Source organism: Neophocaena asiaeorientalis, unplaced genomic scaffold (assembly GCF_003031525.2).
Source record: "Neophocaena asiaeorientalis asiaeorientalis breed wild unplaced genomic scaffold, Neophocaena_asiaeorientalis_V1.1 scaffold603, whole genome shotgun sequence".
NCBI classification, from domain to species: domain Eukaryota; kingdom Metazoa; phylum Chordata; class Mammalia; order Artiodactyla; family Phocoenidae; genus Neophocaena; species Neophocaena asiaeorientalis.
This window is the reverse complement of record NW_020175662.1, coordinates 862,570-875,446: the sequence shown is the minus strand read 5'-3', so window position 1 is coordinate 875,446 and position 12,877 is coordinate 862,570. Positions and strand designations below refer to the sequence as shown.

At 40.3% G+C, this 12,877-nt stretch overlaps 1 protein-coding gene across 2 annotated transcripts in view; it reads left to right on the top strand.

Moving 5' to 3' along the window:
* Positions 1 to 12,877, top strand: part of DAAM1 (dishevelled associated activator of morphogenesis 1) — a 172,006-nt gene that overhangs the window by 109,389 nt on the left and 49,740 nt on the right. For both annotated transcript variants that reach the window (XM_024731489.1, XM_024731490.1), the window contains exons 5-14: positions 2,400 to 2,494; positions 4,463 to 4,796; positions 5,755 to 5,865; positions 5,989 to 6,092; positions 7,482 to 7,548; positions 7,773 to 7,890; positions 8,312 to 8,450; positions 8,753 to 8,811; positions 12,105 to 12,292; positions 12,799 to 12,877. The exon at positions 12,799 to 12,877 is cut by the window's right edge and continues 251 nt beyond it. In XM_024731489.1, the coding sequence (XP_024587257.1) occupies positions 2,400 to 2,494; positions 4,463 to 4,796; positions 5,755 to 5,865; positions 5,989 to 6,092; positions 7,482 to 7,548; positions 7,773 to 7,890; positions 8,312 to 8,450; positions 8,753 to 8,811; positions 12,105 to 12,292; positions 12,799 to 12,877 (1,294 nt within the window). The remainder of the gene's footprint in view (positions 1 to 2,399; positions 2,495 to 4,462; positions 4,797 to 5,754; positions 5,866 to 5,988; positions 6,093 to 7,481; positions 7,549 to 7,772; positions 7,891 to 8,311; positions 8,451 to 8,752; positions 8,812 to 12,104; positions 12,293 to 12,798) is intronic.

Genomic DNA, 12,877 nt, shown 5'->3' with positions numbered 1-12,877 from the left:
CTCCACCCCCAGCTTTTCTGAGGTGGGACAAGCATCTGGAGAGTCTGATAAGCAGTCCAGGTTGAGAACCGCAGCGCTTACTGGTCTGTGAAGCCCTTTGTGGAACAAGTTCAGTTACTTTATGGAAGCGTCGTAACAAGAATGCTTTGTTCTTTAAAGGACCCCTGAGTGATCTGCTGGCTTTTAACGAGTGAAAAACAATATAATAAAAGAGTGCGTGTTCCAGAGGGACCTGGGCTTTCTTGGTGTGTGGCTTCTGCGTGCAGTCTCAGGGAGCAAGGATGTGAGGTGAAGTTCAGTGTGCTTAGCGGGTTGGCTTATTGATTTCACACCAATGAGATATTTCAAACAGGAGCTTGGTTCCAGACTCCATACCAGGAATGATTTCTGTGCCTGGTTTGCGCATCTCTCTCTCGGCCCTGCATGTTCCAGTGTAAACCTTAGCAGCTTTGACTGGAAGATTCGCTGCTAGGATGCACTTCCTCCTTTGCCCACTCCTCATGTGAACAGGGATTTAGTAAGTGCATAGAGCACCCAAGGAGGCCACCACAAGCCAGTCCAGTGTATGGCAAGGTGCATACTGGATGTTTGGACTAGCAGCCGTCTTCAGAAATGTAGGCAGATCCCCTTTTCTGTCGAAAAGCTGCAAATTTAGACTTCTCCATAAATGTGAAGCTTGAAAACTTGAGACTCCACATAAATTATTCTATTTTGAAAAGTCACATTAGAATGTCAGGTTCATCTCCGTAACCTCGACTTTCTCAATAAAATAAACAATCTTAGATTCAATTCTCATTGTACTACACACAGAAAAGAGTATACTGTCTTCTGTTTTGAGAGGAAAGTAATAGTCCTTATATTGGGGAAGGAAATTCCAATTTAAATTTCTTGACTTTTCATAAATCTCCTAACTCTGCTAGGAAGAATCTTAATGTAGTCTGCCTTTATTTGGAGGTTATACCCTCTCCAAGATTGTTAAAAGGATAAATATATGCATCTTTATTTAGTATTAATGAACCACAATAAGAAACGTGTGTAGTTTTAATTTGGGAGGTTTGGGTGACTAAGCTTAGGAACAAGAAGTGATGTTCATAAAAGTCTTGATTCTGGGCTACAGATTCAAAGTGATTGCTTAAGAGTCTGAACAAGTTCAGCTGTGCCACAGGAGATTAAATGTACTTGGCTGGATTTGTGCTCAATTTTCCAGGATATGGGTCTCACGGAGCTGTGAAGAAATTCATTGGCTATTTCTGCATGCAGCCTCTTCCCCTACCATCCTCTGGTGACAGCTGTCTGGGCGCATCACCAGCAAGAGGGCAGCTTTATCAGAAACAATTCAAGTTTACAAAACAAGACTTTACTGATTTTTATTTCACTTGCCATAAATGATACTGATATATGTTTGCTTTGGGCTTCACCATCCTAAGTGTGAAGTCAAATTTAGGTTTTAGTTAGCATTTAGTTACTTAATGCTTGTACTGTTAACTTGAAAAAAATTAAGTAAAGTCACCCCTTGATGATGTGTGGACCTGAAAGAAAGGGAGAGACTGGACCATTGAGACACGTGGATAAGAGCCAGATGTTTTTTTCTGTACCCCAATCTGTCTCCCAACCATGCATTTTGTCAGAATGGGTAACAAGTAAAAAGACTGAGACCGGACAAGCACATGTTAAGAGTAGGAGGAAGGCAAGGGACCTGTGGTTCCGTGGGGTAGAAGCACCTGGGGCCATAAGACTTGGCGATACTTTTAGTACATTTAGGTGATCATGGCATAAAAGGAGCGGAAAAGACTTTTTAACAAGTCTGTGAACCTTAATCATTTCTAAAACGTAAGCAATTACTCCAGAGGAATTGTCTATCTTTGTATCAGGTCCAATTTAATCGTTCCTCTTAAAAAATAATTGGATGTAACAAAAAATGTAAAAAATTACACTTTTTTTTTTTTAAGATTACACTTTTTGACTGAGAAATGGAAGAGATAGCATGGAAAGATTGCTGCCTGCCTCTCTTTGATAGTGTGATAATGTTAACTTTAATTGTCAGATTGTTATATTTAACTATAGGTCTAATCTTCCCTTTTCTATCAAATAGTAATATCTTCATCAGAGTGTAGTTATAGAATAGTTACACAAGTGTTTGGACAACTTAATCTCTACTAAGATTTCTCAACATTTTCTTAAAACTTTATTTAAATTCAGAAGAAGTAACTTGTAGTACAGAGAATGAATTTGTGGAATTCTTGGTGCTTTTGGTCTACATTCTGGCTTGTAGTAAATCTTGGTCATATTATTATTGATTATTTGTATTAAAAGTGATAGCATGTAATCTGTGGGCTTGCCTTACTTGTACTATAATTAAAACAAAAATTGAAGAAGTAACTTTAGTTTTCTTTGCATAGAGAAAATCTCTGCTGGCTTTAGAGAAAGAAGAGGAAGAAGAGAGAAGTAAAACTATAGAGAGTTTGAAGACAGCACTAAGGACGAAACCAATGAGGTAATTTTTATACTGGGTAGCGTGTACTACTTGTCTCTTTTCTTTTTCTGCTTTTCTACTTTCTTCTCCCCTTGCTTTTTCCCTTCCTTTCTTCTTTATTTTTCTGCAATAGCCAAACTCTTGAGGAAGTCTTAAATTAAAAACATGTAATTGAACCGTGGATGAAATACTTTAATCATTGAACATTCAATAAATTGTTTTTCTTCGGTTAAAAGATATGCAGACATCCATGAAGGTGGCTAAAATACAAAAAGGCAGAAACTAATAAGTGTTGGTGCAGATATGGAGAGATTGTAACCCTCATTCATTGCTGGGGGGAATGTAAAATGGTGCAACCATTTTGGAAAATAGTTGGACATTTCCACAGAATATTAAACATAGTGTTGCCATATGAGCCAACAATTCTACTTCTCGATATGTAGCCCAAGGGAAATGAAAACATGTCCCTAAAACCTTGTGTGCGAATATTAGCATTATTTATAATAGCCAGAAATTGGAAACACCTAAATTCTATCAACTGATCAATTGATAAATAGAATGTGACATATCCATAAAACAGAATATTTTTCAACCCTAAAACGGAATGGAGTACTGATACATGCTACAACATGGATGAGCCTTGAAAATATTTATGCAAAGCGAAAGAAGCCAGACACAAGGGACCACGTATTGTATGATTCCATTTATATGAAATATCGAGAAAAGGCCAATCCATAGAGACAGAAAGATAAATGGTTGCCTGGGGTTAGGGAGAGAGGAAAATGGTCTTTTGGGGATAATTAAAGTGTTCTAAAATCAGATAGTGGCCATGGTTGCACAACTCTGTGAATATATTAAAAATCACTGAATTACACATTTGAAAGTATGAATTTTATGGCATGTGAGTTATATCTCAATAAAACGGTTATAAAAGAAATGGATGAGCAATCAGCTTCTACTCTGTGCCTCCCACACGTTCATTTTCCATTAATCCTCTAAGGTTTGGTGGGATATGGGGGTGCTTACAGGTGCATTTCATCAGCACTAGTGCTACGAATGAAACTTGGCTAGGTCTGGGTGATGTGGTTGGATGAAATAGCTGAGAAATAAAATTCCCTATATTTGACTATAAAATGCTAGGAAAAAATGTACTGATTCCTCAAAAATCATATACAGTAGTATATCAAAAGTTTTCTAGTCTATCCTAACAAGATCAGTGTTTCCCTCTCTATGTGTGTTCTGCATTCTCAGATGTTAATGGTTATCCAAGGCTAAATAAGTTTGGAAATTTCTGGAGTAGTCACATCAACAGGTTATGTTACTTTTGAACTTTTCAGAGGCTTAACCTACAGATGTGTATTGTGAATTATTCTCATTGATTGACTTTACAGTTAAATAAGTGCTATAAATATCCAAAAATTAATGTACAAAGTATTGCTTTTATTTGTTTTATATATTGGGATTCCATATAGCATGCCATACAAAAGAAGGTTTTTGCTATAAAACTAAGTAGATAGATTATCATTTGTTTGGCAAGTAAATATCCTGGAGTTTAAGGATGGTCTTTGACTTTTCATTGGTATGGGACGTGCCTGGGTCAGTGGTCAACACTTAAACATGCATGAGGACTGGATGCTATCATAACACAGGATCAGCAGATGACTTTAACCTAAGGTGAATATTCTGAATGTCTTCTTGTTCCTGGTTTTCTGTGGTTATAAGATCTGTTCATTGGTTATTCATATCGGTTAAGATCTTTTTAACTCAATTGGAGATTTTTTTCACACTTCTGGTTAGACCTGACCATTGGATCTGGGCCAAGGAGGAGGCCTCCAATTAAGAAGACTTCATGTAAGCCTTTGGGTACTTTAGGAACTACATCTTCTTACTTTCTCCTGCCCACCAGCCCCCTAAACTTTCTGTTAAGGGCTATTAAAATATTCCAAAAAGACTTAAGTCTGATACATTTTAACCTTCTCCTCGTGACAGGTTTGTAACCCGATTCATTGACCTGGACGGCCTGTCATGTATTCTCAACTTTCTAAAGACCATGGACTACGAGACCTCAGAGTCTCGAATACATACCTCTCTCATTGGATGTATAAAGGCGCTAATGAACAACTCTCAAGGTCGGGCTCACGTCCTGGCTCATTCTGAGAGTATTAATGTAATTGCTCAGAGTCTGAGCACAGAGAACATTAAGACGAAGGTGGCTGTGCTGGAAATCTTGGGCGCTGTGTGCCTGGTTCCCGGGGGCCACAAGAAGGTTCTGCAGGCCATGCTGCACTACCAGAAGTACGCCAGCGAGAGAACCCGCTTTCAGGTAGGTGCTTCCTCGCCACTTCTTCATTCCTGCCTTAAGACCAGTGCCTTTTCTGGCCCCGAAGGGGGAATGTTAACTTGAGATTTTCCCCTGTGGTGAGCATTCACGATGGGACTTCAAGCATTTCCTTCTTCTTAGGTAGAGAGTAGAATGTTCTTTCTGTAGTTGATCAATCTGAGGTTGTGGATTTACAGTAGTCCCCCTCTTAACTGCAATTTTGCTTTCCACAGTGCTAATTACCTGAGGTCAACTGCGGTTAAAAAATATTAAATGGAAAATTCCAGAAATAATTCATAAGCTTTAAATTGTGCAGCTGTTCTGAGTAACATGATGAAATCTTGTGCCATCCTGCTCAGTACTTCCCAGGATGTGAATCATCCCTTTCTCTAGATACCCACACTGTATACAACACCCAGCCATTAATGTAGGAAAAACATAGTCTATACAGGAATATATATAGGGTTCAGTACTATCCATGGTTTCAGGCATCCACTGGGGATGTTGGAACATATCCCCTCTGAATAAGGGGAGACTACTGTACTGAACTTAAAAATGTAGCCCTGCTTCCTACACATTATATAAAACACTTTTTGATCCACTAAATGGGTGTTCCCTGAAAATTTTATGTGTTGCCAGTCTTGATGTAGTATCAATATAAACAGCGAGATTATGTCACCACATTGTTTATACTCAAATATAAAAAGTAAGCAGAGTTAACGAAGCACAGTCTTTTGTACTTTGTATACATGTATATGTAAACATATATGATGTAAGAATTTTGAAAGTAGAGTTTTTAGGACTAATCTTAAGGAAAAAAAGGTAGCTTTCTGTGGATCAATGTAATTCTGACTAAACACAAGCTTTTAAAAATTAACTTCAGAGTATTAAAAAATTAATAAAATGAGCGTACGGTTAGTAACTATTCGGTCCTTTGTTTTTACATCTATATCCTTGGTAGACATTAATTAATGACTTGGATAAAAGCACGGGGCGGTATCGAGATGAAGTGAGTCTCAAGACTGCCATCATGTCCTTCATCAATGCAGTGCTAAGCCAAGGCGCAGGAGTGGTAAGAGCCTTCTGTACCACAATTTAAAACATATATTATTAAAGAATAATCTTTAAAAAAAAGATTACCAACTGTGTAGTCTAAAGAGCTTAAAAATGTATTCCATCACCCTTTTGCTTTCAGGAAAGTTTGGACTTTAGACTTCATCTTCGCTATGAATTTCTGATGTTGGGAATTCAACCTGTAATAGATAAATTAAGGGAACATGAAAATTCAACATTAGATAGGTAAGTCACACTATTATGAGATAGTTCATGTGTTTTCCTTGTGTATAGTGCCAGTCTATGAACTACTTGTGACCTAAGGAACTTGTACCAAAATGTTAGACCAGGTAATGATGTTTTTATAGTAAGACTTTCTCGAAGAAAGAAGCAGCACTTGTGTAGAGAACTTAGTGTAGGTTTTGGCATTAGGCTTGAATCCATATCCCAGTCCTGCCGCTTACCTGCTGTGTGTTCTGGTCAAGTTACTCAATTTTTCTGAACCTCACTGGGTTTTTTTGGGTTTTTTTGGTTTTTTTTTTTTTGCGGTACGCGGGCCTCTCACTGTTGTGGCCTCTCCCGTTGCAGAGCACAGGCTCCGGACGTGCAGGCTCAGCGGCCATGGCTCACGGGCCCAGCCGCTCCGCGGCATGTGGGATCTTCCCGGACCGGGGCACGAACCCACGTCCCCTGCATCGGCAGGCGGACTCTCAACCACTGGGCCACCGGGGAAGCCCCCTTACTGTTTTTATATGTAAAGAAATAGTGACGATGATGATAACACTATTCTGCAGAACTGTTATGAAAGCTGACTATAAAACATGTGGAATCACATGGCACCTTTGATAGACATTCTATGAATGTTAATTTCCACTTTCCTGTTCATTTGCTCTTGTCTGCAGTCATTTTACGATTTCTAACATATCCTACCAGCTTTCAAATCTTTCCTTCTACCACGCTTCTCCCTCATTCACACACTCCACCATGCTTTTTTCCTTGATAGTCTATGAACATGTCAAAATACACTTGCCTCAGGGCCTTGGCACATGCTATTTCCTCAGCATTAAAAGATCTTCTCACAGATGTCCAAATCGCTTTTTCCCTTTTTCCCATGCAGAGACCTTTTCCAGCCACTGTGTTCATATTCTTCACCTCACCTCACCTCCCATCATTCTCTACCCCCTTTATGCTGTTGGATTTGTCTTCACAGAACTTATCATTCCCCAGTCAATAATAGGGGCTCAATAAGTATTTGAATGAATAAGTGAAAGGCATGAACATTTCTTTTGTAATCTTTAATTCAGTGGTCAGTCAAGTTAGTTATATGGGCTTGTTTTTCCATAAAGAGATTCCATGAGTAGAATCTGGATTTGATAAACTTTCATGAATTGTCTTCTATGTGCTGCGCATCCTAGGCTTTCAGATTTGTCTCTTGTAGTGATCTCATTTCAGTCAGATGATGTCTTTTTTCCTTAGAACATAGTTAAGAGAAGGCATTCAAATTTTGTTGTCGTACTTCTTTTAGAGATATCTCTGAAATTTTAGGAAAGGCCTTAGTATTTATGTCCTGATTCCTATGTGCCTGTGTTTGTAGGATGTTCAACTTTTAATAGCTTTTCTTTAATTGTCTTTCAGGCATTTAGATTTTTTTGAAATGCTCCGAAATGAAGATGAACTAGAATTTGCCAAAAGATTTGAACTGGTACATGTGCTTACAATTATTCTAATTTGACTCAGCAGCTCACAAATGTCCCTGTTGTAATGTGTGTCATAGAGATGACATGTAACCTAAGAGCAAAGTCAGATTTCTGTTTTGCTATCCAAGTGGCAGGATTAGCTTCTATTTGCCTTGTAATTGCTTACCTTACCTTGCAGGAATTGAAGAACTTGGATGTTTGACTTAGATTTCTTTTTCATATGAAACAGGTTCACATAGACACAAAAAGTGCTACTCAGATGTTTGAGCTGACCAGGAAGAGGCTGACCCACAGTGAAGCTTACCCTCACTTCATGTCCATCCTGCACCACTGCCTCCAAATGCCTTGTGAGTGTGTTTGTGACTTAATGCATGTGTTTGTGAATGTTTGGACATCATCCAAAGGGCTCTGTCTTCTGAACAGTGTGGCTTAGGTTGGGTGCACACCAGGGATTCCAAACCTTAGTTTTGTGACAGCCCAGTGTGTCTCTGCACAGCTTAAGGGGTGTTGTGAAGTTCTCAAGATGAAATGAATTATAACTCGCTTTGATTTTAAAAATAAATATATGCCTTACAACACATTTAGAAGGGGGCAGCAAGTGCCTCTCAGTCACGTAAATGATCATCGTGTGTCAGAATTCCAGAAACGTTGGGAAGGGTTGTAAACATCTGTCTGGTTTTGTGGCTCTGGCGGGTGACCTCTGTTGAAAAATATTCGTTCAAGTTTTGAAACCAGTTGAAGTATCTCCACTGTTCTTTTCTTTTTTAGACAAGAGAAGTGGCAACACCGTTCAGTACTGGCTACTCCTAGATAGAATTATACAGCAAATAGTTATTCAGAATGACAAAGGTCAGGACCCTGACTCCACGCCCTTGGAAAACTTTAATATTAAAAATGTCGTACGGATGTAAGTTTCTTCTTATTTTGCTACCCTTGAGATAATAGCACCAGTATAAGACATTTGTATTATCCTACTTCAAAATAGCAGCTGGGAGAACTGAAATGTTCTAGAGGTCAGATACGAGTTCCTATATGTATACATGTAATATATATATATATATATATGTATGTAACATCTGGGTTTAAAATGGGTTTCAAGCATGCTGAGGGCTTTCTCTGCATTAAACAGTTTTTCTACCTAGAGAGCATGCATTTAACAGTGGGCCTTTTACGCTTTTTGTAATGAATGCTCCTTTAACTATCATACAGGTTGGTTAATGAAAATGAAGTTAAGCAGTGGAAAGAACAAGCAGAAAAAATGAGAAAAGGTAAATGATGAGGTCCTGACAAGAGAAGAGGTCATGTTACTGGTTATTGGACAACTCTCCTTACTGTATATTTTAGAAATTTGCATTGATGCTTCTCATTGACTTTGGTGTATAAACAGCCTTTCCCCTCCCCCATGCTTTCAGGGCATTTTGCCTGGTTTTTCTTGAATCAGACTATCTTAGTTGTCATGTTGGTTCCCAAATATTTTATCATTTCATTATAATCATTTTTTGAAGCATTCACTGTTCAATGTTCACTAATTCAAATTTTCTAAACCACCGTTCATTTTTGGAAGCATTTTTGAAGCATTTACTGTTCAATATTCATTCATTCAGATTTTCTTAACTACCGTTCATCCCAGCCTTCCCCATAACTGCTCTTTAAAGCACACTAGATTTTAAGAACTATAATCAGGGACACCAGGGATTACCCAGAATTTTGAAAGAGAAGCAGAGGCAACTTGGTTCCAGCATCCCATTTCTCCACGTGACCTTAATTTGGCACCAGTTATAAAAGAGAAATCATGCAGAAAATCACTGACCATTAGAGATGTACATGTTGTGAAACATTAACAGACCAGCCATTGGTGAGTATCTCAGTATGTCTTTGATATCAACTCTCAGCATCAAATGACTTGGGGGGGGCGGTCATTTGTGCCTGTCACCATGCCAAACCACTCACAGAATAAGTATAACTCTTCCCCTCCTTCAAAATATTAGCAAATTAAAGTTGGACCCTTTGAGAAAACAGTCATACTCCCGGCCACTACTCTTTCACTATGCTGGTTAACTGACTTCCTTTTCCCTGTCCAAGTGACTCATTCACAGCCAGTGACATACAGTAGCACTCACCATAGTATTCAGTGTGTTGAAAATATGGTCCAAGAGATGCTGAAGCATTTCCTTTCCTCTCATCACGTTTTGTCCATTGAGCAGAAAAGCAGGCTCACCACTGATATCGGAAAATACCGAATATGAAGTTCTGTTATATTGTGGGTTCCTCGTATGAATTCAGATAGGTCTCAGATAAGTGAGGTTGCACATACATTTTTATAAATTAATTCCAGAAACTGCTATAGAAAGAATAGAGACGCTGACAACAAGTTAGGGTAAAGAGAAAATTATACCCGAGAAGATGGTCAATGAGTGGTACTTTAGGGATATACTCTAGAGCATGGAGACTCAGGTGTGCAAGTTGAAGAGAGTACTTACTTAGGACATAAGCTTTGGAGTCATTTCAGTCCTTCATGCAGTGGGTATGTACTGAATGGCTGCATGGGGCAGGCACGGTGCTGGGCTCTGGGTCTGGGTCTCAGCTCTGCCCCTGACTGACTGTGTGGGTAGGCTAAGTCATGTCCTTTACCCCTCCAGTCTTTGCCTCTGCAAAGTGAAGATTAACATCTAACTCACAGGGTTGTTGTGAAGAGTAAATGACAAATATTAGGACTTTAGCATAGTACCTGGCGTTTATTAGCTGCCTAGTAAATGGTAGAAAGTTTTGTAGCATTTAGGCAGTCGAGGGGTACAAGAGGAAATGGCCGAGATCAGCTGGAGGAATAGGATGGTTTAAAGTGAGGTCATGCATAGAGTGCAAAAAAGGAGATATTGTCGGTAAAATTCATTCTTCTCTGGAAGTGTCAAGTAGCAAAGTTCTATTAAATAGGGTACCTGTTGATGAATTTCTCAGAGGGTGGAGGCTGTGAGGAGACAGGAAGTACTATGGACCTGAAAGGTGGAGAATATCTGGGGAGAATTCTCTGTAGTGCCGGATACCCAGTAAGTACTGAATAAAAGCTTAGCAAATGGAGAACGATTTGTGGAGATAATCCTTTAGGCTGGAGCTTCCCATACCGGGCACTTTATCAGAATCCTCTAAGGAGCATTTGAAAACCACAGGTTCCTAAGCCCTGCCCCTGATCTATAGAACAGACTCCCTGGAATGTGGTCTGTGAGTCCTGAAATGTCAAAATCTCTCAGGTGGTTCTGAGGCTTGGCCAGATTTGTCAAAGGCTAATGACCGATAATAGGAAGTCAGGTCTTACATTGTCAAAGAGGAATGAAACAGAGATAGAAGAAGGAAAGTGGGATGCAGTGGGGTAGTTTTTAGATGTCGCTGAAGAAGTCAGGGAAGCATCCACAGAGTGGTAGAAGCGGGTTGATGGTTATCCTAACTCCAAGGCTGGTAAGCTCCAAGCCTGGTAAAATCCAAGGATTTTAGTGACTTGAACCCTTCTCTGCAAACTCTGATTTTAGAGAACTAAGAAGAGAGAAAGTAAAAGACAGAGAAAGCAAGAATTTAAATGTTATCAAATTCAGAAATAGAGACCAGCTCTGTATAGCTCTGCCCCAGTAGGTTCTGTCTCTAGTAGGTTTATTGGTATAAAAAGACTAGGGATGGGGGCCAAGTATTTGAAATGAAAATCTGCAGGCTAAACTTCATTAGTCCTCTTTTCCAAAGAGTATTACTCCTGTAAGTGCTAGAGTCAGGAGGTGTGTTGGCAACATAAGTAAGCATTATGCTAAATGGGATGCCTTGTTCCGTTATAGCGGGACTGGGGGCGGTGAGTGCAACTACAGCTGAGAGCTAATATTTTTCTCCGCGTATTATCGTGATTCTCATGCTCAGCAGGTACTACTTAACTTAAAACCCTTAAGGTGTTTAATGATGAGATAATAACATCTGCTTTCACAAGTTTTAAGAATTGTTTGCCAGCGCATAAAACACTTCAAGTCCAAGGGGCCCTCTGAGGGCAGTGGGAGCAATGACTCCACACTGGGACAAACCCTGGGTCCGGCAGCAGCACTTCCTCCCAGGGCAGGATCCTCCCTTTCAGCCCCTCTGCTAGTGGGACCTGAGCCAGCAAACCCAGCTAATGAACACTGGACTTGTCTAGTTCTCATTTCTAACTTGTGAAAAGAGGCCCTGTTAATAGTCATTTTCCCTAGTGTGACTAAAGGGCCATTTCTAGGACAGGATTCTAAATTAAATACCAAGCAGGCGCCATTCACCTCCACAAATAGTTGCTCACGCCTGTGTTCCATCTTTGGAACTGGGACCGGAGGGCCTCTTCAGCCTTTTACAGAATGTAGTTGATAAAGTTGTTCAACTGAGGCCCCCTCCAAGCACGAGCACCATTGAGCCCATGAGTTGCTCCCTTTGATGGAGAAGAGGAATGATTTTATAAATCATAATAAAGAGCCTCACAATCACCCTCAATCGATCTTCTGTTTAGAGAAAATGCTTCAGCTTTGAAGAGTTCACCGTTTTCATGTCCAGTTGTTTTCATGTATAGAGCACAATGAGTTACAACAGAAACTGGAAAAGAAAGAGCGAGAATGCGATGCCAAGGCCCAGGAGAAGGAAGAGATGATGCAGACCTTGAATAAAATGAAAGAGAAACTTGAAAAGGAGACCACTGAGCACAAGCAAGTGAAGCAGCAGGTGGCGGACCTCACGGCCCAGCTCCACGAGCTCAGCAGGGTGAGCTCACGGGCCCCAGGCTGGGTCTCCCATTGCCGGGCAGCTGCTGAGGCCTCCTTATCCCGGAGCCCCCATCCTTAAGTAGACAGCTCTGCTGGGGGCAATAGAGCCTGAACCGTCTCCTGACCCATCACGGTGGTTGTGCAACCTGCTCCCTCTGCATACCGTGCACGTTAGCAGAGGTGGTCGGAGGTGTGCATTTGTTCTCCAATACAGATACTCTCACAAGAGCAAGGAAATCACATTAGCTTCTTAACATGAAAACTGATTTCATGAAAACCAAACTGGAGGATGGTACCAGAAGTGAGAGACACGTGAGCCCTTTGCAAACGAGCCCTAGAGTGTCACACACGAGGCCACTCAACTTACTGCGCCTTTAAGCCCACATTCTCAGATGTGTGAATTTCTCCATAATACACACGTTAGGCAAAGTTTCAGACCCTAAAAATCATCCAGTGAATTTACTTCTTCTGTTCATCTCCTCTTTTCCTATTTTTATTTTTCAGAGGGCCGTCTGCGCTTCACTCCCCGGTGGAGCATCGCCTGGAGCCCCCGGGGGGCCCTTTCCTTCCTCTGTGCCCGGAC